This window comes from Lacerta agilis, chromosome 9 (genome assembly GCF_009819535.1).
Source record: "Lacerta agilis isolate rLacAgi1 chromosome 9, rLacAgi1.pri, whole genome shotgun sequence".
Lineage (NCBI taxonomy): Eukaryota > Metazoa > Chordata > Lepidosauria > Squamata > Lacertidae > Lacerta > Lacerta agilis.
The window spans coordinates 24,081,898-24,109,230 of record NC_046320.1 but is presented as its reverse complement, the minus strand read 5'-3'; the positions used below and the strand labels follow the sequence as shown (position 1 = coordinate 24,109,230).

General features: G+C 44.4%; 2 protein-coding genes across 3 annotated transcripts; both read left to right on the top strand.

Annotated features, from left to right (window-relative positions):
• The first annotated feature begins 1,018 nt into the window (after positions 1-1,018).
• LOC117052667 (cytochrome P450 4V2-like) lies at positions 1,019-10,408 on the top strand. Its single transcript, XM_033159689.1, has 9 exons — positions 1,019-1,101; positions 2,288-2,478; positions 2,763-2,832; positions 3,683-3,809; positions 4,635-4,826; positions 6,292-6,394; positions 8,191-8,325; positions 8,734-8,913; positions 10,206-10,408. Exons 2-9 carry the CDS (start codon positions 2,319-2,321, stop codon positions 10,376-10,378), a joined length of 1,140 nt encoding a protein of 379 aa, XP_033015580.1. The 5' UTR covers positions 1,019-1,101; positions 2,288-2,318; the 3' UTR covers positions 10,379-10,408.
• Positions 10,409-13,363: 2,955 nt separating this feature from the next.
• LOC117052665 (cytochrome P450 4V2-like) lies at positions 13,364-26,294 on the top strand. 2 transcript variants are annotated; one of them, XM_033159686.1, is made up of 11 exons: positions 13,364-13,656; positions 15,879-15,991; positions 17,530-17,615; positions 18,996-19,186; positions 19,506-19,575; positions 20,045-20,171; positions 20,945-21,136; positions 22,562-22,664; positions 24,765-24,899; positions 25,055-25,176; positions 25,786-25,922. In XM_033159686.1, the coding sequence occupies exons 1-10, from the start codon at positions 13,446-13,448 to the stop codon at positions 25,174-25,176; spliced, it is 1,350 nt and encodes a 449-aa protein (XP_033015577.1). In that variant the 5' UTR covers positions 13,364-13,445; the 3' UTR covers positions 25,786-25,922. The 2 variants fall into 2 exon arrangements, with proteins under 2 accessions (XP_033015577.1, XP_033015576.1); XM_033159685.1 differs by having other exon boundaries at positions 13,365-13,656; positions 24,997-25,176; positions 25,786-26,294.
• Positions 26,295-27,333: the final 1,039 nt, after the last annotated feature.

The following is a 27,333-nucleotide window of genomic DNA, read 5'->3' as shown; positions in this document are numbered from 1 at the left end:
GATGGGCTGAATGGGTGGGAGCAAGAAATATGGATGCTTTGTTCCTTGCAATTCTAGACTTCAGCCCCATAATCCACTTTCTGGAATACACGAAGAAATAATAAAGAGGGGGTATATGTGTAGAGTGCTGTTCCTTGAAGATGGGTTCACAGCAGCCCTCATGGGTGGATGGGCAGATGCAAAATTGGGCAGGTCTCCAGCGCTTGCAAGAGTGAGGCAGAAGAGAAAATTTCAGCAGGACACCTGTTGAAGTTCCTTCTTCAACACAGCTATTAAAGGTGCTGGATTTCTGCCATATTTTGTATCTAGCCAACCTACTTACAGACCAAATTCTCCAGGCAGAAGGAAAGGCCCCCAGGCAGGCTGGAATCAGGCCCCTTTTTCTAGGATCTTAATAGCACAGTCATTAACCTGCTAAAACTGGTCTTACAAATAAAGGTGGACATGGTGATAGAGAAACAGAGTTGACACAGGGAAAGAAGCATCTGACAATTGTGTTGGAGACAGATTGTGTTGCTATCTGCAGCTCCCTATGGAGGCAGGCCTTCCACTTGGAAAATGACACGATGCCACTAGCTGCCTGTGATGCAGCAGGAGCCAAGAACAGATGCCAAATGTGGTTTTCAGTGCAACATGCACCTTCCTGAGAATCTCAACTGCTTTTGCAATTATCAAAGAACATTTGAAAATACATGAGTAATTCCCAGTATACACTAGATACCAAATGAGCTGAGCCAAGTTCAGGTGACCTGGGATGTCCTTTTGACCTCCACACATTGATTGAGGTTTCTGAACAGATGTGTGCATGAGCTGTGCACTCTTAAAAAAAATGAAAACACAAGTTGTAGAGGGGAGCCCTATGACGGACAGGCTCTGGGTCTGCCTCCTGGTAACCCAGCAACCAGTGGGAGCTAGTGAGTCCATCAGCCAATCAGGAGAAAGAGTGTGGAATTCAAGTTAGATGCATAGAAAGGCAAAGTCAAGAAGTTACATTTTTGCTTGCTTCTGTTGTCAGGTAGTGTTGAGGAGCTCTAAGCATCTTGCAAAACCCTTTATCTACACATTTTTGCATCCTTGGCTGGGCACAGGACTCCTAACAAGGTAAATGGACCCAGAACATAAGTTCCCTTTTGTCCTACCCTTTGGAATACAATGTAGCTGGTGTGTTCAGAGCCGGTTGGGTTATCAGTCCTGCCACACATGTATAATGAATGTGTGAAGGAGGAAGTGGGACTGGGGTTACAGGCCACACCCATGACAGCCCACTGGCCACACGACATCTGCACATGTCCTATAGAGTGTGTGGACTTTGGAGGTGGGCCGACGGGTGTAGTCTTGTTTGATTCTCAAGAAAAGTATTGAAGAACTGATTGGTGCTGACTTCAAGACCTGCTTTTAGCAGAGGTCAGCTGCTCTCTATGGAGTTCTCCAGTGGGCTTTGAAGGCAGTGCCAAGCAGCTGATTGATACTGATTTAAGGCTCCTGATGGTTTATTTGCAGCCACATCTCTACCTGTCCCACACAGATGGCATCGTGTATCCTTGCATAGCTCAGTTGGTTAGAGCATAGTGCTGATAACACCAAGGTCTCATGTTTGATCCCTATATGGGACAGCCTCATATTCCTGCATTGCAGGAGGCTGGACTAGATGATCCTCAGGGTCCCATCTCTACAATTCTATGATTCGATGTGAGGGCAAAAATGAAATGGCCTCATGGGCAAAATCGAAACCTCACCCCTGTATTAACATGTATAAAACTAGTTGGGGGAATCTGCAGTGAGCTGGAAGTTTTGGGCTGGTAGCTGGAGCAAGAAAGAGAGAACAGTTTATGAAGAAAAAGCCATAGGAGGTGACCACTCATTGCTGATTAATCCAGAATTGGCATTGAGATCCATGAGATTTGAAAAGTGGTTTATTGCTTGAACATCACCATACTAATGACCTCAGTCTGCTAGGTGCTGGTCTTTATGTGGTCAGTCATCCTTCTATGTAGCCTAGGCAAAGGGGGCACCAGCAGGTTCAGGGAAACCCCAAGGTTTGCAGTGCCAAATATTTATTGCAGGGATGGGGAGACAACATGGAAAGAAACCAGTAAAAAATACAACTAGAGACTGAACACGATCAGTAACTATGTACTGTTGACTGACTGTTAGAGAGAAAAAAATGGTCAGTTGGGGGGTGAGGACGAATGGAGTGTCTGGAAACCTGAACAGGAGCACTGCACACTGCAATGTTTTGTTCCAGGTCCTGCTTGAAGGCATTCATGTTTCAGTCTTTGTTTTGCAGCACTGGAGGCAAATGGCGGTCCCGAAGGAAAATGTTAACACCCACCTTCCATTTCACCATCTTAGAAGATTTCCTCGAAGTGATGAATGAACAAGCCAATATCCTTGTTCAGAAACTTGAAAAGCATGTGGACAAGGAGCCGTTTGATTGCACTTTATACATTACTCTGTGTGCCCTTGATGTAATTTGTGGTAAGGGCATTTACTGCTGTGTTGCAGTAAATGAGGTTTAAACATCCCTGCTCATTTGTTGGACGAATGGACATTTTTTGTGAGATCTGACCAGAAGAGTTGTTCTCCTTGTAACAATTTATCTAAATTAGACACATGCCATTTTAAAAATAATGTGAATAGCTTGTTGTTTATTTAAATTCTGTCAACATTGAGCTTGATGGGCCCTGTGCTCCGATGTCCCATTCTTGGTTTCTAGGAGAACGATTCTTTGTTTGATTTCTCTCTCTCTCTCCTGTTCCTAGAAACAGCTATGGGCAAGAACATAGGAGCACAACACAATAAGGATTCAGAATATGTCCGAGCTGTCTACAGGTAGTTGTTAGTGGGATGATGCATTCCAGCAGCAAGGGTTTGGAACCTGTGGCCTGTCAATGGTCAGGGATTTTGATAGTTGGAGTCTCAACAGCATCTGGAGTGTCACAGGTTTCCATCTTTGAAGCAGAGCCTTGATTTGCAGTGTCCTATTGGGGGGTTACATGGAAAAAGGGCCCTTTCCCTTCCACCATGCAGATATAATAATAATAATAATAATAATAATAATAATAATAATAATAATAATAATAGTGATAAAAGATCGAACATCAAAAACTTCCCTAAACAGGGCTGCCTTCAGATGTCTTCTGAAAGTCAGATAGTTGTTTATTTCCTTGACATCTGATGTGAGGGCGTTCCACAGGGTGGTCACCACTACCAAGAAGGCCCTCTGCCTGGTTCCCTGTAACCTTGCTTCTCACAGTGAGGGAACTGCCAGAAGGGCCTCGGAGCTGGACCTCAGATTCCGGGCTGAATGATGGGGTGGAGATGCTCCTTCACCCTTTAACCTGAATTTGACTGTCTGCATGAAAAACTTGCAAAGGCCTGCTTTGTACAATCTTCCTCCCTACCCTTCCTTTTGGAGGTGGATTGAGCGAACCGGGTTGAATGATTATGTAGAAGCCCCGTTCACACTGGAGGTGACCAGCGCAGTGGAGGGGCTGAAAATGGCCCGAGCTGTATGTCCTGAGCTGGGGCTCTGTGTATCTGTTTCACATGTATATCACATTTCTCTGTGTCTTTACATGACACTAATTTGCTCAGATTAGTAGCAATACATCTGGGCTCTTTCCTGTACTTCTCATAATTTTCTTAGGGATATACCCGGCTTTGTTGCTTGTTACGCTAGGATGAGTGTTCTGATTCAACAAAGGCAGAAGTCTCCCTGGCTCTGGCCTGACCTTCTGTACCCCATGTTCCAAGAGGGAAGAGAACATTACAGGAGTCTGAAGATACTCCACAGCTTTACTGATAATGTAAGCCGCTGCGTTTTCTATTTCATAGGCACAGATACCAAAAGGTATTCTGCTAATAATAACAATTGTGACCCTCCCAGAATTTGAAGCCCTGCTCAGAGCATATCAGGCTGGGCATGTGTGGGCAAAAGTTTACCCTCTCCACTCCCAGCCTTGGTGTGTTTAGGGAAAACATCTAATGACAGCTTGAGGGTGTTTTTTCCCTGAACTCACAAGGCTTCTGAAATCTGGAGCCCCAAATTATCAGTGTTGCAGATTGTGAAGAGTGTTGCGTATTCAGGCAACTGTGCTCCCAAGCTCTCTTCACATGTTTGCATTCAACTTGTGAAGGTTTGCTTAGAGACATCGGGGGGCAGGACCAAAGTGACATGCATCCATTTTCTTCTATACCCCTTGGCTCCTGAATGTACAGGATGACATGCCACGAAGAGCACTATTTTCTGGAGTTTTATGTGATTCCATCCATCCATCCATCCCAGTTATATTTTTTTCCTGTGGTAACAGTGTGCATGTAGGAATTCCCATTTTATCTTCACCACATGCCTGCAAGGCAGGTTGTGCTACGAGAGAATGACTCAACCTTCAGACTACCTATTGGGGTTCATGGCTGAGTTGAGATTCAAACTCAAGCTTCAGTTCAACACTACCCACTGTGCCTCACCAGCAACAGTTTGACATCAAATGCATCTTCATAACTGGGTATACAGACCTAGCACATTGCTAGGTTCAGAGATAGCTAGTCGTGTTATTTGGTACTGCAGTGAGTGCACACATTGCATCCTGCAATCTGAGAAATGAATGGCTTTTTTGTTTTTATTATCTAAGGTCATTGCAGAAAAAGCTCAAGAACTAAAAAACCAGGAGCAGCATAGAAGCAATGCTGTCAGCAACAGTGAACAAAGCAGGCACAAAGTCAGGAGAGCTTTTCTCGATATGCTTCTGAATGCCACAGATGATGATGGGAAGAAGTTGGGTTACCTGGACATCCGAGAGGAAGTGGATACATTCATGTTTGAGGTATAGAATGCCCAGTACAAGAATGCTGGCATAGCATGGTGGTTAGGGATGCTATCCTGTACTCATATATCTGGGAGTAAACCCCATTGAACTCAATGGTGTTTACTTCTAAATAGAGAGGTGTAAGGGTTAAGAAATCTACAAGTCAAGAAATCTCTGGCTATAGGATAGGCAAATGCCTACACATGGGAGCTGCCATATCATACTTCAGCTTAGTGCTGAAAAAAATTACCTTGGTTTGAGCTTGTTAATAGTAAATAATTGAAAATAATTGTTTCAGATATGTGTTTGCTAATTTAACACATGTAAAACTTTGCTGTAGAAAATATGTATCTGAAGCTTCCCTTAGCTAGATGGTAAGCTTGCATTTGCCATACCCGATCAATCTGGTATTCTCTTAAAATACCTAAATAAATTCTCAATGACACAGCTTACTTCATTAACAATACATGGGCATGAAATAAATCATTGCCTGATATTAATTCGCTTTAATAAAGAAAACAAAGAACTACTTGCACACAAACAGTTGCCAGACAGATTGCTTCAGTGAGTATAATTAAAATCTGATTTGATCCACCAGTAACTTTGTTGTGTCTGTTTGCCCTCTGGTGGTTATAGCAGTACTGAGGCATGGTTAAAACAAAATAAAATAAAAAATTCCTTCCAGTAGCACCTTAGAGACCAACTGAGTTTGTTCTTGGTATACCAAGAACAAACTCAGTTGGTCTCTAAGGTGCTACTGGAAGGATTTTTAAATTTTATTTTGTTTTGACTATGGCAGACCAACACGGCTACTTACCTGTAACTGAGGCATGGTTGTTTGTTTATTAATTATTTAATTCCATTTATGAATTACTTCCTTTTTAAATATCACAGAAGTGCTTTAAAAATACAAAGAATTTAAGAATATCATGTATAAAACAGTTCCAAATCCAGATATAGCTGGGGATTAAAAAATCCCCACTTAAAATGCTTGTTGAGAAATGCTATTGTTTTATACATAACACGTTTGTGTGTGAAAGCTGGAAAGGTGGGATAAAAATAAAATACTATCATATGTCATATAAAATAAAATGAAGGTACCTGAACACCAAGCTTCAGTGTATATGTCTGTCTTGTATTTAGATAGGTGTGTTAACCATCCAACCAACTCTTTTCAGATATGAGAGTGACTCAGGAATGTCGGTTTGTCTTTAGCACAAGGAAAGTGACCAGGCCTGGAAGAAACCCTAGCACCTGGTCTTCCTAATACTGTACACTTAATTCCCCCCAGACATTTACAAGACTTACTCTTGTGTATGTGGCTGGTGCCTTCAGATTTTGGATTTGTGCTAAGAAAAACTGCTGTGAGTTTCAGAGGGTGTGAAAGACTTTGTTCCGGTCTTGGATTGGGCCATCATTGTAATGGCTGAGGATCCTATTTTTGTGATAAAACATTAGGACTCTTTCATTTTTTTCCTCCAAGGGCCATGATACTACCGCTGCTGCCATGAAGTGGTGTATTTACTTGCTTGCAAGTCATCCAGAAGCCCAAAGAAAAGTTCACAATGAACTAGATGAGGTTTTTGGTAAGTTTTTTCTTTTTCTTTTTTTGTGGATATAAACCTGGGTAAATATGGTATGCAGGAATATTTCTGGGTACTCACAAATATTTCTTGATTCTTCTAATGCAGAGATGGAGAACCTCTTGAAAAATACTGAGTTTTAACGTGCATAAAATATTTTGTGGAGATTTCCATTTGCAGAGAATTGTAGCAAATCACCTGTTGCTTAAGAGGAGGGGTCAGCAAACTTTTTCAGCAGGGGGCTGGTCCACTGTCCCTCAGACCTTGGTGGGAAGCTGGACTATATTTTGGAGGGGGGAAACGAACAAGTTCCTATGCCGCACAAATAACCCAGAGATGCATTTTTTTTAAAAGCACACATTCTACTCATGTAAAAACATCAGGCAAGCCCAACAAATAACCCAGAGATGCATTTTAAATAAAAGGACGCATTCTACACATGTAAAAACACGCTGATTCCCGGACCATCTGTGGGCCGGATTTAGAAGGCGATTGGGCCGGATCTGACCCCCAGGCCTTAGTTTGCCTACCCATGCTTAGGAGCAATGTGTTGATTTGTATTTACAATGTATTTTGTAACAGGTTTAAAGACAGTTTGAAGTAAAGCTTTGGAACACTTTCTTGGTGTGGAGAGCTCATTTGTTCATACTCTGTACGAGGCGAGATCAGGGGATTCCGCTCATATAAGTCCAGTACCTTTGGCCCATGAAGCTGTTTTCACCAAACCATACCCACTTTCCTCTCCATCTATAACAGGAAACATTTAAATAATAAACTCTGTAGGTGGGGTCTCTTAAGATTTTTTGTCAGGAAAATGACGTAGTCCTGGACACAGCAGAGTGAACGCAGTTTTTCTGGAAGCTTCTGGCTGTAGAGCATTGACTGGACAGCACAATGCAGGAACTCAGCAACTCACTTGGATAACTATATACAGTATTTATTGAAGCAACTAGTATCCATAAGTTACTATGTACAGACTTTGGAAATAAAAGAAACAAAAGTAAAACCTTTCCTCTCTCTCTCTCTCTCTCTCTCTCTCTCTCTCAACCTTCAGTAACCAAACTACAAACACCACACACCACACAAGCTCTCACACAGAGCTCATTCTTTAGGAACTCCTTGACCAATCACAGGTCGTTGCTAAGGGTCTGGAGAGAGAGCAGATCTTGGCTTTCAGCCAACTGTTAATTGCTATAGGTGATTATCTGACTTTCTGCATGTAGGCACTTTGAAATCTCTAACAGGGTCTACTCTGGCTTGGCATATTTCTCAAAGGCTCCCAGATAACATTCTGCAGATACAATCAATGATGCGTAGAATCCTTTCCCTTCACCAGACAATGACGCTCCACTGGTTTAGCTCTCTTGAGAGGGACCACCTACAGGTATAAAAGGATTGCAGCTAGTCCCATACATAAAACAAAAGAGATGGAAGTTAGTTATTTAGTTACAGTAGTTATTTTGCTGGCAGAGTGGGGCTATGAGTGCTTGGAAGCCCTGTCCTTTAGTAGCCTCAGTAGTTGGCAACTCCTTCTGCTGACAAAACACCGTTCTGGAGTCAGGAGGCTGGCCTAATGCTTTTTATGCTTTATCTCAACCTCTGGCTTAGGAAGATATGCTGACTTGCATCCTAAGCCTAAAGCACAGAAATGAATTATGTCAGTGACTGAGCTAGTCCCTCAAATGTCCCCTGTTCCACCATCCTTTAAAAATAGGTGCCAGAACTTCAAAGTTAGGATGCACGTTTTGCTGGTTATAAATAACACATTTCCCTCTAATTGCCTCTTGTTATCCTATCAGGGGACTCGGATCGTAACATCACAATGGACGATTTGAAGCAACTACGGTATCTGGATTGTGCTATTAAAGAAGCTCTTCGCCTTTTCCCTTCTGTTCCATTTTTTGGCCGTACACTGAGTGAGGAATGTTATATTAGTAAGTATTTCAAGCGGGTTTATTTATTTACTTTATTTATTTATTAAATTTGTATACCGCCTTATACCCATAGATCTCAGGGAAGATTTACAGCATAAAATCACAATATAAAAAATAAATAAAAAACACAATAAAAACGAAAACAACCCAATAATCCGCCCCCTTTCCACACATTTTAAAGGGGCATCTGATGTCAATCAGCCAAAGGCCTGGTTAAATAGGAATGTTTTCGCCTGGCGGCTAAAGATGTATAATGAAGGCTCCAGCTGAATCTCCTTGGGGAGAGCATTCCACAAATACAGAGCCATCACAGCTTGATGCCTTGATGTACTGTGGCTATAAGCTTAGTGCTAGCATGGCTGGTTTTACAACGATAAGTTTTCATGACTATCCATTGATCTTTGGCAGGAGGATTCAGGATACCAAAAGGAACCGATGTCATAATTGGGTCTTTCGCGCTGCACAGAGACCATGTTGCCTTCCCAGAACCTGAGGAATTCAGACCTGAGCGATTTTTCACTGAGAACGCAGCTGGGCGGCACCCATATGCATACGTGCCTTTCTCTGCTGGGCCAAGAAACTGTATAGGTACGTGCGAGAGTCAAAAGTCTGTATCTCTTCAGAACTCTCCTATCCCTAAAGAAGAAAAACGGACTTCTGGGCGGCTTGGATTACCCTTTTAAATCATGATTTAGGTTGTAATTATGAGATACCATAATTGATGTATTTTTATAAATTTATGAACAGAGAGTGATGTTTTTGTTGTAAATTTACTGTTTAGTCTGTTAACTTAAAGTTTTATGGAAGTCTTATAGTTGAAAGTTTAAGTACATATATGTTGTTTTGGGAAATTGTTGCGCGATGGGCCAATGGCCGTAATAATATCTATCTATCTATCTATCTATCTATCTATCATCTATCTATCTATCTATCTATCTATCTATCTATCTATCTATCTATCTATCTATCTATCTAATCTTCAGAACTCCAGAGCACAGTATGCTTCTATCACTGATCTTTCAAAAGAGGATTTTTGTCATAGCACTTAGGAGCAAGGCCTAAAATTGCATTCTTGTTTTCTGGCCCTACCTGCCTCAGGCAGTTGGTTTGAGGGGGTGGTGAGAGGGTGATGAATCAGTGCCCTCCTGGACACCTCACCTGACCTTGCTGGCCTGCCTTGGCCCTGCTGCCACCAAGGATGCTTCCCACCTCCTAACTCTCACCAGTGCTCTAGAAAGGAAAAGGGGATAATGAGTTAGTAGCAGGAAGTGTCTAATGGAGATGATTATATAGCAGCAAAGCTGAAAGGATGGGGAATCTAGTGAGGCCCCAGAAGCGCTATACATTTAAAGCAGTATTATACCACTTTAAACAGTCATGGCTTCCCCCAAACAATCTTGGGAGCTGTATTTTGTTAAGGGTGCTGAGAGTTGTTAGGAAACACTTATTGCCCTCAGAGAGCTATAATTTCCAGAGCGATTCATTCTTAAACCATTCTAAGAATTGTAGCTGTGTGAGGGGAGTAGATTTTCCTAACAATTCTCGGCATCCTTAACAAATCATAGTCCCCAGAATTCTTTAGGAAAGCCATGGCTATTAGTTTTATAATGGACAGTGCAAAAACGCCTAAGTCTAAAGGTCATTTCTGCAGCAATACTATGAGCCCCCGCCTTCCACTTTCCCCACTTTTTCATTCTTTCCATTGGCTTGCCCCTCCCCACACACTGTTTGTTTGGGTGGAATTGATTATGCATCTGTATTTAAGAATTTAAAATTGAGTTTTGGGAACCTGACCTCAGTGTGATGTGTTGAATAACAATAAATATGCATTACTGCTATGGTTAATTGCATCTTGTAATTGCTTTTTAACTCCTCTGCAGGTCAGCGCTTTGCAAAGATGGAAGAAATGGCGATTCTAGCTACCATCCTGCGGCACTTCTTTATTGAAAGTACACAGCTACGTGATCAACTCTTCCCTGTAGGAGAACTGATTCTTCGTCCAAATAAGGGCATCTGGATTCAGTTGAAAAGGAGATCAACTTCCTGCTCTTAAAATAAGAAACCTCAGGAAAATTCCTTACCGCACTGCCAGTGTGGTGTAGTGGTTAAGAGCAGTAGACTCGTAATCTGGTGAACTGGGTTCGTGTCTCCGCTCCTCCACATGCAGCTGCTGGGTGACCTTGGGCTAGTCACACTTCTTTGAAGTCTCTCAGCCCCACTCACCTCACAGAGTGTTTGTTGTGGGGGAGGAAGAAAGGAGAATGTTAGCCGCTTTGAGACTCCTTCGGGTAGTGATAAAGCGGGATATCAAATCCAGTCTCTTCTTCTTCTGCATTAGGACTATTTCAGTAAAAACATTCAATTTTCATAGCAGGACTTTTCAGAGTGCCTGATGCGACTATGACTTACTTTTTAAACTGCCCAGGGTGGCTGGGGCAACCCAGTCAGATGGGCAGGGTACAAATAATAAAATTATTATTATTATTATTAACCAAGGTGGTAGTCAAAACAAAATAAAAAATAAAAAATTCCTTCCAGTAGCATCTTAGAGACCAACAAATTTGTTCTTGGTATGAGCTTTGTGTGCATGCACACTTCTTCAGATACCAAGGTGGTAGTGTTTCTTTTTAAAAGCAAACAGCTGCAACCCAGGTTTGCTTTTCCCTTCTCAAGAGGGAGACTTCAAGATATCAGGAGAGAGAGAGGGCTGCTTTGTGTTTCTGGGATTTCCGGAATTGGAATCCTGTTTTTAGCAGGTAGTGGAAGTCTTCCTTTAGAGAGATTTTTAAAAAAAATTAATTTGGGAACCCCTCTGTCCTGATAGAGAAAAATTTGGAATGGATCTAAATAATCAAGGTACTGCCAGACTCTCTCCATTTTGAATTGGAATTCAATCTCATAGCAGCAAATTCTGGTTGAACAATTAAAGCTGATTTGGCACGCTTGTAAAACAAGCCTGCTTCCTCAAAAGATCAGGTTTGGTTTTTTTTTACAACAAGGAAGGTGAAAACACACTCGAAAGCCTGGAATAACACTTGCTTGACCCAATGTTGTCTTACGTCCCCCAAAACAAATCAGGACAAATTCTCATTGTCTCACCAGAATTCTCTTTGCAAACAAATCAGGATGAATGCTTCTTAAATAAGTCCTCTGGAAGTGACCTCAGTATCATCCAACACTATGTGGTGGTGAGAAGCCACCTTTTGTCTGTTCTGTGATTCATTGCTTTGGATAAAGGTGTGGCAGTAGCCAATCAACAAGACGTTGTGCAGAGTATAATTAATACTAATCCTTTAACTGTAATGCAGGTAGGTCAGTATTTTTATCAAGTTCACAAACCATCCATTAAATCGATTCCAGAGCATGGTGTGTGTAACCAAGAGTTCCTGGCACTGGGCTCCACCCATTGGCTGGTCAGCTCCTCAGCTACCATTTTAGGAATGGTAGGCTCTGGAGGTGGTGTGGCAAGACCTCTCCTCATCCCAGAGGGGAGAATTTGCGAGCGGGGGCCATTTCCCATGCTGGCAGGGGGGCGTGTTCCACCCCGCCTTTGCCCCTCCTTCCTGCTGCACAAGCCCCATAGCCAGCCAATAGGACTGGCTGAGGGCAGTGCCAGGCTGCAGTCCCCAGCCTGGGCACTGCCATCTTCCTCATTCTGCCCCTGCTCGCCATCGGATTTCCCGCCCTCCCTCCCTTTAGGTCTCGCTATGCTTCTGACCTTGCTATGGACTTCGGTTGGTCGCCTTGGTTGCCCAGGGGGCCTGGTAGGAGTTTTTTATCCATTTGGCAAATTGGCACTGGCCTTTTGGTTTTTTCGTCTACCTCGTCACAACTTCATGGTATTGGTGGTTAGGCATTGGAATACTCATTAGATGATGTAATATGTGTTGTGATTGGAGGTCAGGTTGTGGCCATCACAAAGGGTATCCCTTTAACGGAATCCGGTGGTTGTGGATCCTGACCGATACCCTGCTAGTGGCTAGGGCCATGGCACGACCCCCGGTGACATCAGGGGAAGCTTCCTGTTGAATTTGCATCAACAAGCTCCTCCCACTGGTTGTTAACCCAAAAGTGTTGCGCTCTTGTCCAATGCCTAAGCCAATACCACTCACACGCCGTAACCAATAAAGTTGTGGCCTTATTCTTCCCATTAACCAAAAATCATGTGTCTGTGTGTTTTATTTACTCCACGTGGGGGTGGGTCATCGACTCGCAATGGGCACTGCTGGTTCTCCCTTCCCCTCTGGGATGCCTGGGAGTGCTGGGATGGGTTCCTCCTCTGAGTCACTGTCCAGTCTGCCTCCACTCCCCACCTTGGAGTCATCTTCCTCTTCTGACCACACATGCCACTCCTGCGCTGTCCTAGTTGGTGCCACAGCACTATGACACATGACAGCCATAACTGAGGATTATACCATCTTATGGCTACCCAGTGTAACTTTTAATACATGGAGAGAAGGGGGGGGGAGAGATGGATTAAATGGGTTCAGAAGCATGGGTGTATTCAAAAGTTCCTGGCACTTGGTACATAATGTACTCTGCTGGCTTTTTGGATCTAGGGTGAAGATTACAATCTGTCCCAAATGTTTGCATAAGTTGAGATTTCTAAGTTACACAGCAGTCTTTTAAGTTTCATGACAATTTTGGACAGGATGAGGTAAGAAAACTATGACCATAATAGCATTGCTACGTTTTCTTTTTTCTTTTATGCCTGATTCTCTGCGTAGTAACATGTGGAAATTTAACAGACGGTGCCTTCCCCATCTCTTGACCTTTATATGAGCAAAAGCTCCATCTGAAACATTTCCTTTTTCTAGCATGAAGATAAAGGCTGCCTTCAGACAGTTGCTATATATTATGAGAGGGATTCAAGCACACACCAGAAATTTAGGTTTTTTTGGCATTAAATTGTGATTTAAAGTGCTCTGTCACACTGGACCTGTGTATTGGAACACATCCCTCCCTTCTCTGCCCGCCCCGCTTCTCCCTCCCGTGACCTTCTCTCCTCTCGCAATCCTGCCCCTCACCGGCTCCGGCTCCTCCTCTCGCCCCGGGGCTTCTTTTCTCAGCAAAAAGTTCCGCTTCCCGGAGCAGAGCGACGCCGTCCGCGCTCGGCGACGATGGGCTTTTGGGCGATGGCTCCGGAGGGCGAGCGACTCTTCTCCTGGGCGCTCGCTCTGCTCGCCGCGCTCGCCACGCTGCTGGCCGTCTTGTTCGCCCGCTTGCTGCTCGACCAGTACTGGAAATACAGGGAGCTGAAGCACATCCCGGGGTTCAGTCCCTGGTACCCGCTGCTGGGCAACGCGCTGCTCCTTGACCGCGATCGGAAAGGTAAAGGCAGGCAGGCGGCGAAGCGCCCTCTTCCTCCCTCTCCTCCGGGCAGCTGATGCGCGCAAGCGCAAGCAAAAAGCCAGTGCTGTGAATCAGCAAACCCGCGCCCCGCTACGCTTCATCTCCCGCTAGGACAGGCATAGGCAACCTTCGGCTCTCCAGATGTTTTGGACTACAATTCCCATCATCCCTGACCACTGGTCCTGTTAGCTAGGGATCATGGGAGTTGTAGGCCAAAACATCTGGAGAGCCGAAGGTTGCCTATGCCTGCGCTAGGAGGTTCTGCCTTTTCTTTTGCTCTTTATGGATTTCCGACCGACCCATACTTCAGTCATTTCCTTTTGTGCAATGTCTGTTTACCGCAGTTGTGTGAGTGTATGCGTGAATTAAAAAAAAAAAAGGCAAGCAAGCAGGTTGATTTTGATTTTTAAAAAGCACAACTATCAATTAATTTATTATTGAATAAAATACTGTATCTTCAGTTGTTCCAGATGAAACTACATAGAAAAGCTGGGGGGGGGGGAGGTCACCCCCAAGTAAAACAAAACTCAAAAAATAAGGAGAAGGATGAAACTCTCATGTGATTGAAGAATGAGGCAGCATCAGGAGGTGTTGGTGGATGGCATAAAATGAGTTTGGAAGTTTTTCTGAATGCTCTGTTTAGGATCCTTGGTGGTTCCCCAAAGAGCTAAAATGTTAGACTTAAGGAATCATGAAGTCTAAAGCAAACGTGCTAATGAGGAAGCACTCAGAACTCCATTATATGTAGGCAAATCATACTGCAGCCAATTATCTTCAATAGTATGAAGTCCATATTTTTGTAGCATGCTTAATCAGCTCTGGTGATATTGGAAGTAATTATCCTCCACATCCCAACCAAATCTAATAGAGGCTACCTGGAACCTGTTTTAACGCGTGTTGGAAACATCACAAAAGTTTGCCCCTTCTCCATTACAGTACTGAACACAAGCCCTGTGTACATATTGAACCGTGAGTGGAGTGGGAGTACTCCATTTTCATGCCACTATGTCAGTGGTTGCCAACCTTTTTGGATCCATGGGCACATTTGCCGACTGGAGAGATTATTGTGGACACCACTTCCGCACCACCCCCTATTTTATCGGCTACAGCAGAATCCTTTCCAATTTCATGGGGGGGGGGGGGGGGAAGGAGACCTTGTGGCACCAGAAAGGGCTTTGTGGGTACATGACCACCTACAGACACCACATTGACAACCTCTGCCCTCCCTGTTCATTTGTAGTCACAACTGCACATTTGGGCAGAGCTACAGGCAAGCTGCAAGATAGTGTGGCATGACCCATAGGAGTCGAACTGCAAAACTTTCAGATATCTCTTCAACAAGCAGTTTATGGCATTTGCGTGAAATTGTACATTCCCCCCAGGGCAGTCACAACATGAAACTATGACAAAACACAATGGCATAATTAAAACCCCACAAAAAGGACAGTAAACATAATTGCAGCAAGAAATCTGCAATTTCACTGCCAGTTTTTAACTCTGTGAGTAGATCACAGTCTCTTGGAAGTTGGCCACCCCTGTTCTAAAACATGATTTTTTTTTCAAACCCAAACAAACAGGAATGAATTAGTTAAGAAGAGCATTTGAACAGGACCTTCAGGTATTTCCAACACAGAGTGTCATTGTCAGGAGGCTTTCTGCCAACAGTGTTAAGTCAAGGGAAACAGATTTGTGCTGCCCTGCCTGCTCCCAAGATTGCAACTCCTTACCTTGTATCAAGAGGAAGGTTGGCTTTGCAATGTACTGGTAACTGGAAGCCTTGGGGCCTCCATGAGCTCTCCCCTCAAATGTTCTCCCAATATGTAAGGAGGTTGGAGGACAGAGCCAAGCAACCCGGTGCAATGTTAGAATGGAGCCCACTACCCATTAATCATATGGAATCATCCCTTTGTATGGAACCACCCATAAATGGGGATCATTTATATGGTCAAAATGAATTCTAAACAAATGTAAACTATAAGGCTTACTCTTAGATTTCACATAATTGTTCCCTGTGAGCATCAGAAAGTGGGAGGCTGGAATTTGCCCCTCATCTCTTGCAATCTTAATTTGGGTAGAGGGGTCTCCTGCTGTGTAACTATTAATCTTAGCTTAGAGTAGGTGTTGTTCTCATGAGAACAAGTAGCATAGATGTGGGATCATTGACTTTCTCATTTTCAAACTGGATGCATGTTTTTTTCCAGGTTCCTTTTCTCAGCTGATGCATGGCACTGAATTGTTGCGGAATATCCCACTGTTACTCCTTTGGGTAGGACCATTGCCCTTTCTAGTGTTATATCATCCAGATACTGTAGAGGTGAGTCTCCTCTAGAAGTCTCTCCCATCCCCCACCACCCAGGGCTGCATTCATGGGGAATAAACTGTCAATGGGTACATGTCAGCAGTGGGTGGGGCCAGTGGCAGAGGAAGCCACTCGGGCACTGGCAGACGAAGGTGGGGGTGGAGGGAGTGGTCCGCATCGGGTGTCATTAGGGGAAGGGGTGCCATCGCAGCCGCCCCCCCCCCAGAATGCGCGCTGCACCCTCCCGGGATACATGCCACACGCTGTGCAACCCTGGGACACATGCCATGCCCGTGCAGGTGGGGTGCCACACCCTGCGCTGCACACCACGTCCCCATGGGTGGCGCGCCATGGCCCCAGGACATGTGCCATGCCCCTGCGGGCAGTGCACCACGCCCCTGGGACACGCACCAGCCACACCCCCACCTGTTCTCCGCTCTGGGGGTTGCAGCATGTAGCTCCCCCACTGCGCTCGGGTGCCTGGGGTAGCGCACCCAGGGGTGGGGCGAGCCACCCATAGGGGCGGGGTGCACCGCGGGGCTCTGGAGTCTGCCTGCCTTATCCTACTCAGCCGCCCTACAGCTGGGGGAGGGGGAGGCAGCAGGCTGACTGTTTGGGCAGCACAGAGCCTGCACAAGCCAAGCTACCGTGTCTCTCCCAGGAGAGACACGTGGCTCGGGTGCACTGCAGGCCACACGGTGAGTGCCGCCCGGCATTTTGTCACCCCCCCTCAGTGGTGACACGTGGGGCAGACCGCACCCACTGCACCCCCTTCCTCTGCCTCTGGGTGGGGCTGGAATGGGTGGTGAATAGGGCCAAAGTGTCTGCCATAACTGTAGAAACACCCACCCACACATTTCCTCACATCCATCACCCATCACCTTGGCTACCTTACCTTAGTGGACTGCAAGTTGTGTAGCGGTATTCTAGGTTGACCCTTGGCATTATTATGTCGTGGAAGACTTTTGGGAGAAAAATCCTAGACCTGTCAAATGCACGCCTTGGATTACTGCATGGAGAGAGAGAAAATAGGGAAAGAATGTTGACATTCATCTGGTGACCTGGTATAATCTGAGCAGACATCAAAATGGTGATAGAGGGAGCTGTACACATTGCTCAGTGTATCAAAGTAAAGTTCATTTTCAGCCTGGTACTATCAGTGCAGTCCTGTGAATATTTCCTCAGAAATAGGTTCCATTGAGTCTCATGGGGATTTATTGCTAGTGTTATGTTTTGCAAATCTATGCACACTTATCTGGGAGAAAGCTCCATTAGTCTCATAGGAACTTAACTTGCATCACTGATGCAGATTAGAGAATGTAGTTTCTGATTTCATGATCTGTCATACCTCGGGGCATAATCAACATCAGAATATAAAGATAAAGCAAACCTGCCTTGCAAACGACTTTAGTCAAGCCCACTAAATCAGTAAGTCACTTCGAACTCAAATAGAATCTATTTCAGATAGTTGACTTACTTTGAAGGTCAAATTGAACAGATAGCATAGAAGGGCAAAGTCAATAATTTATGCCCTTGATCTCTTTTGTTGGCAGGTTGTATTGAGTAGCTCTAAGCATATTACAAAATCCTATCCCTACAAGTTTTTGCATCCTTGGCTGGGCACAGGACTTCTAACAAGGTAAATCAAAAACGACCTAGAACATGGGCGAGGCAGTGTACCCTTTTGTCACACCTTGTGTAGGTGGAGTGTGTGGCACTGGTTGAGCTATTAGTCCTGTTCTGAAGGCCTGCCCCACACATTTAATGAATGTATGAAGGTGGAAGCCAGACTGAGATCATAGGCCACACTCCCCAACACCTCACTGATTGTGTGAAAAGGATCTCTCCTTGTGCACAGAGGTATTTATTGCAGAAGGGAGGCCCCTTTCAGATGCTCTGCTGATTGTGTGGACTTTGGAGATGGGGCTTCAGGTACAGTCCTGCTCCATTTCCCTCCTTTTCAGTACCTGTGCTAACTAATTTTTTAATCAAGAAAAGAAGTATTGAAGAGCCAATTGGTACTGACTTCAAGACCTGCTTGTGGCAGAGGTCAACTGCCCTGTGGAGTTCCTCACTGGGAGCACAGTAGTGTAGCTTATTATAGTGGGCTTGAAGGCAGCACCAAGCAGCTGATTGATACTGACTTTTAGGCTCCTGATGGTTCATTTACAGCCATGTTTCTAGCTGTCCAACATAGATGGCATCATGTGAGGGGAAAGTGAGGCTGGTTTTTGAGAAATGGCCTCATGGGCAAAATTGGAACCTCACCCCTTTGTTAAGGAGCATGAAACTGGTTGAAGGAATCTGTACGTGCTTCCTGAAGGGGTAGACGATTTGAGGTCATTTTATGTGTAATACCAATTGCTGAGAAATAGGCAATGTTGCAAGTTGGAAATGGATGTTTTGACGGGAAGGAATTTCCAAAACAGTAAAGTTCAGGACTGTATTATGTCTGGAAATGTAAGTCTTCCACGGCACTGAGGTAGTGAACTGGAAGTTCTGCCTGGTATCTGGAACAGGAAAGAGATAGGAGTGTGGGAGGAAAAAGCCTTAACTGATAAATCCAGAATTGGCATTTTAGAGCCATGACTTGGGGTTTTGAAAAAGTGTTTTAGTGCATGAACATCAACATATATCATACTAGTGATCTCATTTCACCAAGCACTGTCCTTATGTGGTCAAAAAGACACCTTTATGTAGCCCAAACAAGGGTAGTATCAGCAGGTTCAGGGGAACCCCAGGGTTTGCAATAGCAAATATTTTTGTGGTGGATGGAACAGAGAAAAAACCAAGGGAAAACAGCTTATTGAGGACTGAGCATGCTCAGTGACTGTGGAATTTTGGCTGAATGTTAGAGAAAGAAATGAACAGCTGGAGGCAAGGCAGAATGGGGTGACTGGAAACCTGAACAGGAGCACTGCAATATTGCATTGCAGGTCCTGCTTGAAGACGTTACATGCATTTTGTTTTGAAATTTGTTTGTGTAGAGAAGGATAATATTTAAGTCTTTGTTTTGCAGCACTGGAGGCAAATGGCGGTCCCGAAGGAAAATGTTAACGCCCACCTTCCATTTCACCATCTTAGACGATTTCCTTGAAGTGATGAATGAACAAGCCAATATCCTTGTTCAGAAACTTGAAAAGCATGTGGACAAGGAGCCATTTGATTGTTTTTTATACATCACATTGTGTACCCTTGATGTAATTTGTGGTAAGTGCTGCAGTCGCTGCCAAAGCGTTGCAGTAAATGAGGTTTAAACATCCCTGCTCATTTGTTGGAAGAATGGACTACTGTAGTAGTGGTGCTGTGTTAGTACAAGACACACTTGACTATGAACTGACCAGTGGTAGAGTGCAGCAGATCTTGGGTTCAAATCCTGGCTGGGAAACACCCTGGCTCTGAAACTTGGAAAACCATTGGAAGTCAGTATGACTTGATATATGGTTGCTCCCTGTGTTCCTTTTATGTCCCACTCTTTGATTTGTAGGCAAATGATTCTTTAATTGATTTCTTTCTCTCCTGTTCCTAGAAACAGCTATGGGCAAGAACATAGGAGCACAACAGAATAAGGATTCCGAGTATGTCCAAGCTGTCTACAGGTAGGTGTCAATGTGATGATCTATTCCAGCAGCAGGGTATAGAGACGGTTGTTAGACTCTAGCCACATTTCGAGGGCTGCAGGTCCCCTTCCCTTCAACGGAGCCTTGGTCCACAAATACTAAGAGAAAAAGTCTCTTTCCCTTCCATGATGCAGAGAACCTTCAGCTTTAACTTGACTGTCTGCATGATAAACCTTCAAAGGCCTGCTTTGTATGAGCTTCCTCCCTGCACCTCTTTTTTGGAGGTGGGTTGCAGAAACTGGGCCTCTCTGTGGGTTGAATGCTGATGTAGAAGCCACATTAACCCTGCAGGCGATAGGGGCAGTAGAGGTTCAGAGTGCTGTCCCAGCTGTATGCCATGTAAACTATTTTTCCTCTGCCTCTTTACATGACAGCCTTGCAAGAAATCTGGGCTCTTTGCTGTACTTTACAGCACTTTTCTAGAAAGCGTTGTTGCTTGTTACCCTAGGATGAGTGATCTGATTCATAAAAGACAGAGGTCTCCTTGGTTCTGGTCTGACCTTTTGTATCTCATGTTCCGACAAGGAAGAGAACATTACAGGACCCTGAAGATACTCCATAACTTTACTGATAATGTAAGCTGCTTCATTTTCCCTTTATGCATGATGTTTCATACACACCAATATCAAAGTGATTTTCTGCTAATATTCACAATTGTGGCTCTCCCACCTCAAGAGCCCTGTTCAGGGCGTGTTCACAGGGTGTATGTGGGGCCTCCCATTTTATCTTCACCACATGCCTGTAAGGTAGGCTCTGCTAAGAAACCAATTTCTCCTTAGTGGCTTTCTTTCAATTCAGAATGCAGGTAAGATTTCAGCTTAAAATCACTGTCTCTGTGAGGAGTTGTCTCTTAGAATTCTTTTGATAGATTTACTCAGTCAGGCATCCATTTTCACGCAGTACATTTACATCCAGACAGCTTTTACAGAGATATTTGAAATGCCTTCTATCCTGGTTTTATGTATGTTTACCCAGAAGTTAGTTTTTGCCCATGGCAGTGTCCATAGGGCACTTTAGACAAGCTGGGTGCAATTGGATATATTCCTCTTTTTGCTTGTCAGCACAATGCACTTTGCTAGGTCCAGGGTGCAACAGAGATAGCTTATCACTTTATATGACACTGCAGGGAGTACACACATTGGATTATGCAACCTGAGAAATGAATCTAGATTCAGGTAGGTAGCTGTGTTGGTCTGTAACAGTCTAAATAAATAAATAAATTGTCCAGTAGCATGCACACGAAATCTTATATACAGAACAAACTTAGTTGGTCTCTAAGGTGCTACTAGACATTTTTATTTATTTATTTCGACTGAGAAATGAATGGTGTTTTTTTTTACTGTCTAAGGTTATTGCAGAAAAAGCTCATGAACTAAAAATTCAAGAGCAGCATAAAAGTGAGGTTGTTGGCAACGGCAAGCAAAGCAAGCGCAAAGTCAGGAGAGCTTTCCTTGATATGCTTCTGAATGCCACAGATGATGATGGGAAGAAGTTGAGCTACCTGGACATTCGAGAGGAAGTGGATACATTCATGTTTGAGGTACAGAATGCCCAGTACAAGAGTGCTGGCTGTCCACCCCTGACTTAAAGGATCACAACAAGCTAATGTATGTGAAGGTCTTTGAACAAAGACAAGACCTACAGTATATAACGTCAAGGGTCTTTTTATCAGATGACTTGGTAGATTGGTTGTCATCCATCTGTCTCGGGAGACATTGGAGTGTGTCCCTTTGGGGGTAAAGTCAAACTGTTGGAAGGTTGCAGCTGTAGAGACCGATATGGGAGAGACATGTTTTGTTGCAGCTGGGGCACATGAAGGCATCCGGTTGTGCTGCTGCAGATGCACCATGGTGTTTCTTCTCTCTACACTTCTCCCAGCGGTCATTCCTCCTCTGGTCACTGCTGTGGTTGCACTACCTGTCTGTCTGTCTCCAGGCACTGCAGTCATCTGCAAGGGATTCCCACATGGCAGATATTGCCAGCCTTCATGGCATGTTTGCAGATGTCTTTGTTGTGCAGAGTTGGTCTGCCAATGCAAAGGCAGATTTAGGGGAGCATGGCTGGATTGGTGGCAACTCTCACACAGTTGCCAGACAGATTGTTAATGGTAGTTCAGTGAATATAATTAAACTGTAACTTTATCCACTGATAAAAAATTAGCAGTATTGTTGTGTATTTGCCCTCTGGTGGTTATAAAGGCACTGAAGCATGCTTGCTTATTTACTAATTATTCAATCCCATTTATGAAGTCTTTCCTTTAAAATATCTTGGAAGTGTTTAACAATACAAACAATTTAAAAACATCACATATAAAACATTTACAAATCCATATGTAGACCAGGATCAATGATTCCCACTTAAAATGCTTGTTGAGAAAGGAAGATCTTCACTGGGCACCCAAAAGACAAGAGGGTTCTGCTTGTTGTCTTGTGAGAGGCAGCTCCAAAGGGACTTGTTGTTCCTTAAGACATGGGAAGTTGAGGTGAGTTACAATGGAGTAATCGGCAACAAAGGAAGCATGTTTGTAATACAACAAATTGTTTTTGTATGAAATTTTCTATTAATTTTTATGACATTTTTTGGAATTGTGTGAAAGCAGGAAAGGCAGGATATAAATAGAATGAAGTAGCAACTTAGAAGCAAAGCTTCAGTTTATATGTCTGTCTTAATGCTAGATAGGAGTATTAGCTGTTCAAACAAGATCTTTTCAGATTACAGGAGTGACTCAGGAGTGTAATTTTGCCTTTGGCACGGGGGGAGTGACCAGGCTGGCAGATTCCCAGGCACATGGTATTCCCAATATACAGTACTTTAAATTTTGAAAGACTATTGTGTATAGGACTGGTGTCTTTAAATTTTGGATTTGAACTAGCTTGTTCGGGCCCTAGACTGGACCATCATTATATGGTTAAGAGTTCTAATTTTTGTGAGAGTATGTTAGACCTCTTAAATTCTTTCTTCCAAGGGTCATGATACTACCACTGCTGCCATGAACTGGTGTATTTACTTGCTTGCAAGTCATCCAGAAGCCCAAAGGAAGGTTCACCATGAATTAGATGAAATTTTTGGTGAGTCTTTCTTTTCTGTGGGTATAAGCCTGGGCAAATTTAGAACGCAGGGCCCAACACAGACCCCAGTTAGGCCCATGAGGCTGCTTTCCCTCAAACCACACCCACCTGCTGCACATTTGATGTCATATGTGACTTAGAGTCTGGAGTAGGTAAGGCTGTGGTTACAGAGGGAGCTTAAAGTGAGAATGACTGCTGGGATTGGTTGCCCTAAGAAGTTCCTAGAGAGCAATGCTGTCTACAGGGGGAAAATGTCTGCTTGCAGATGTAGTTTTTGAAACCATGCAGCATCTGCAAACAGGCACCAAAGGAGATATCTGTAATTGCCAATTGGCTGGTTGGGGGTTACAGCAAGATCCTGTGAACTTTGAATGGTGGGCAGCCCCACCGACTTTCAAAATTGATCTGTATTGAGAAGATTAAGGGTTTGGTCACCTGGTCAGTTCTTGTTCCCCACCACTGCTCTAAATCGGGTGGGGAACCTATGGTCCTGCAGACATTCCTGGAACCCCAACTTGCTTTAGCCTCAGCCAGAATGGCCAGTGCTTTGGAAAGATGGGATATATACTCCACTCACTTCTTCCAGAGGGCCAGTCTCCCCACCCCAGCTCTCAGAGGACAGCTTTAAACAAGAAACCTCTTTGGTGGGACCTACACTGGCTTGGCTTACTCATCATTCTGCAGGTAGAATCCATGCAGTGTTGTAGGAAGGGCGGGGCGCAGGGGACGGGGCACCCCGGGTTCCAGGGGAGGGGGGTGACACACGGCGGCCCCTCCCGCCACTCCCCAAGCCAAGCCCCACCACCCGGCACCCTGTCCGTGCTGCTCTTGCCCGGTCGCTGCGGGAGCAGTAGCGCCGGCCCGAATGAACTGCGCATGCCTGGATTTCCAGGCATGCCCAGTCCATCCGGGCCGGCACTGCCCCTCCAAGGCCGGTGCTGCTGCTCCTGAGCGAGCGGTGGCTCATGGGGCTGCCCCATCTGTAAAGCAGCATGGACAGGGGAGCCCCACGACGCGCTGCTCGCTCGGATGCACCATGGCGTCACATGGCCCCTGCCCCCAGGGGGTGCCTTCACGCTGCTGCCACGCAGGGCCGGCACGTCCATTAAGGTGAACTAGGCAATTGCCTAGGGCGCCAAAATGGAGGTGGCGCTGGCCAGGCTTGGGCGGGGGGGGGGAGCTTCTCTGCTATAGTGAAGAGGTGCTGCTTGCCCCCTACACCACCCCCTGTCTCCCGCTAAAGCAGGCTTTGGCGGGACGGGCGGGATGCGGGACGGGCGAGCAGCAGCTTCTCCGCTACAGCAGAGAAACTGCTGCTTGCCTCTCCACCACCCCCACCTCCCGCTAAAGCAGGCTTTGGCGGGTGGCGGGGGGGCAGAAGGTGGTCTGCCTAGGGCGCAAGAAACCCTAGCCCCAGTCCTGCTGCCACGGGCAGCCAAGAGGCTGCCTCCATACCTGAATCCATGATGCATATGATCCTGTCTATTCACCCAGTAATGTGTTGGAAAAGCATTCTGGGGAGACAGCATACTCCCCAAGACTCTGGAGCGTCTTCCTGGTGGCCCTATCTAGCTGGCATCCTCCTTCAGTCCAGAGCGACAATTATATGCAACCCTTTCCTCATGAGAAGAGCACACAGGTCTTCTAGCATCATGTAGCAAGAAGAAAGACTCCTCTGTAGTTATAAACTACTTTATCCCTGTATGGGACAGCTGCATATTCCTGCAATGCAGGGGGTTGAACTAGATGATCCTCAGGGTCCCTTCGAACTCTATGATTCTATGATTCCTATATAAGATATGCTGTGGTCTTCACAGCTTCAGTGTGGTCAGACCTTCTGCCAGCAAAAAGGAAGTCTTGATGAGTCAGTGTATTGTTTTATCATAACCCAGTTATGATAAAGTGTGCTGACTTAAAGCTATCCAGGCTAACTTCCTGAGACCAAGCACAGAAATGAATCATGGAAGTAACTGATTTAGACCTAAAATTGCCCCCTGGTGCATCACCATTTAAAATAGTTGTAAGAACTTCAATGTTAGGATGCATGTTTTGCTGGTCATAAATAACACATGTTTTTCTCGCTGCCACTGGTTTTATAAGGGGACTCTGATCGTCATGTCACAATGGACGACATGAAGCAACTACGATATCTGGATTGTGTTATTAAAGAAGCTCTTCGCCTTTATCCTTCTGTTCCACTTTTTGCTCGCAAACTGAGTGAAGAATGTTATATTAGTAAGTAGTCCAAGTGGGTTTCTGGCTTGATGAGCTATGGCTATAAGCTCAGGGCTAATGGGGGGCTATTTCATGAATATCTGTTCTTTTTTCACAGGAGGATTCAGGATACCAAAGGGGGTAGATGCCCTAATTCTGCCTTTTGCACTGCACAGAGACCCTGATGTCTTCCCAGAGCCTGAGGAATTCAGACCCGAGCGATTCTCCCCTGAGAAAGCAGCTGGACGGCACCCATATGCATACGTCCCTTTCTCTGCTGGGCCAAGGAACTGTATAGGTATGTACGAGAGTCAAAAATCTGTATCTGGAAAGGAAAAAAAGGGGCAAGAAGTCAGTGGCAGGGAGTGTTTAAAGGGGAAGATTATTTAGACATTGGCACTAGGCATTTAAAGCAGTCGTATCCATTTAAACAGTCTGACTTCCTCCAAAGCATCTTGGGAGCTGTAGTTTAAGGGTGCTACGAATTGTTTAGAGAACTCAGGATCTCTAGCTCTGTGAGGGGAATCAACATCTCCAAATAAGTCTCAGCATCCTTAACAAACTACAGTTCCCAAGTTTATTTGCGGGAGTGTGTGCCATGACTTGTTAACAGTATCATAGTGCTTTAAATATATAGTGTGAATGCACCTCAGTCTAAAGTTATTTCTACACCAATATTATCAGTCCATCCCTTCCAGTTTTTCACTTACTCCTTCCAACGGCTGCAATTCCACTGCCTCCCCCCTCTCCGTGTTTGTTTGGTGGTTTTGTATAATTACAGGAAAGTGTTTAAGGATGAATCTGAGGACCTGACTTCAATGTCACATGACTCACGTTGAATAATAATAAATATGTATAATTGCTCTGGTTAATTGTATCTTGTCATCGCTTTCCAATCCCTCTGCAGGTCAGCGCTTTGCACAGATGGAAGAAAAGACTATTTTGGCCACCATCCTACGGCGCTTCTGTGTTGAAAGTGCACAGCGACGTGATCAACTTGACCCTGTAGGAGAATTGATTCTTCGTCCAGATAAAGGCATCTGGATTCAGTTGAAAAGGAGATCGTCTTCTGGCTCTTAAAATAAGAAACCTCAGGGAAATTCCTTACCACCTTGCATTAGAACTGTTTCAGACTGCCCAACCCTTCCTGGAGTTCATTTTTTAACCAAGATTATGTTGTTGCTTATTACAAGCCAATGGCTGCATTTTAGAAGCGGATGATTGTTCAAATGATGGGTTATTCCAATTGTCTTTGCAATTCGTAGGCTTCAGCCTAGGTTGCCACTAACTGACTTTCCATAATCCTAAAGAAGATGAGCAATATGCTTATTCCCCCGCCAAAAAAACCCCTCATTTATTTCAATATTTAAAGACCTTAAATATATGAGAAAAAATAGACCTATGTTTTGTAACCATACAGAGAGGATGGAGGCTCTGCTACTGTTTAGCCTCTGGTTTTCCCCTGCCCAATTTCATTATAAGGTCCCCTATAGTCTAGATCAAGTGTTATATCCTATAGTGATTTTGCCTGAGGATGGTATCTAAGTAACTTGTTCAAAAAGCACACGGGACTTTACTTGAGCAATGGAATTTGCCATATGTTTCCAGGTGAAGGTTAATGGATTTTACACACATGCATTGTTTCACATGGTGGTCTGTTGTCCACCTCTCTCTCTCTCTCTCTCTCTCTCTCTCTCTCACACACACACACACCACACACACTTTTATTTTAGTCTATGTGACCTGACCAAGGATGTAAAAAACATGGAGTGTTCCAGAAAAGAGATTACCCAGCTCTTGTTAACAGTTATTTACAAGTTTACATTGTGTGTCTGCTTCCGTTTCTTACCCATTACTCATTTTATTGCTGTTTGTTGCCTGTGTAAATTTAACTGCTGCCTACCTCCTGAACATTTCAAAAAACAATCTGAAATCTGAATATGACACTAAAATAAATAAACAAACAAATAAATAAATACTGATGGAAACAGGGGAAATTGTCAGTGTTAAATTACCCATCCCATGTCTGGAATGGAAATCATGTAGTGAATATGATCAGTTCTGTTGTTATTGTTGCTTTCAGTCTGCAAACAATACAGAATTGATTACACCCCACCCCCATTTGCAATGTGTCCTTTGCACTGAAACGAAGGGGATGGAATAACATGATGACAGCATAATTTATGTACATTACGTAATCACATAAATTATGCTTGTTACATAATTTTGCCACAGCAGATAGCAAGGGAAATAACAGGTTTTGGCAGAAGGCGAACTGCAGTGGAACGGAAACAGCCTTGCATTTGACAAAGACGGTTGAATGGAAAGCGATGCCTTCTTACATCCCTACTCCATACCTTCCAATACTTTTCTTCTAGAATAGGTTGAGGAATCCCTGACCACATGGGTGCCATTGGACTCCCATCTCCCATCTGTCCTAGATATCATCACTGGT

Excerpts from the sequence above, each read along its gene's own strand:
- LOC117052667 (XM_033159689.1), top strand. The coding sequence starts at position 2,319 with ATGTTAACACCCACCTTCCATTTCACCATCTTAGAAGATTTCCTCGAA. Across the intron at positions 4,827-6,291 it reads TGGATACATTCATGTTTGAG|GGCCATGATACTACCGCTGC; the intron begins GTATAGAATGCC and ends TTTTCCTCCAAG. Across the intron at positions 6,395-8,190 it reads TGAACTAGATGAGGTTTTTG|GGGACTCGGATCGTAACATC; the intron begins GTAAGTTTTTTC and ends TTATCCTATCAG.
- LOC117052665 (XM_033159685.1), top strand. The coding sequence starts at position 13,446 with ATGGGCTTTTGGGCGATGGCTCCGGAGGGCGAGCGACTCTTCTCCTGG. Across the intron at positions 20,172-20,944 it reads TCCATAACTTTACTGATAAT|GTTATTGCAGAAAAAGCTCA; the intron begins GTAAGCTGCTTC and ends TTACTGTCTAAG. Across the intron at positions 25,177-25,785 it reads TGGGCCAAGGAACTGTATAG|GTCAGCGCTTTGCACAGATG; the intron begins GTATGTACGAGA and ends ATCCCTCTGCAG.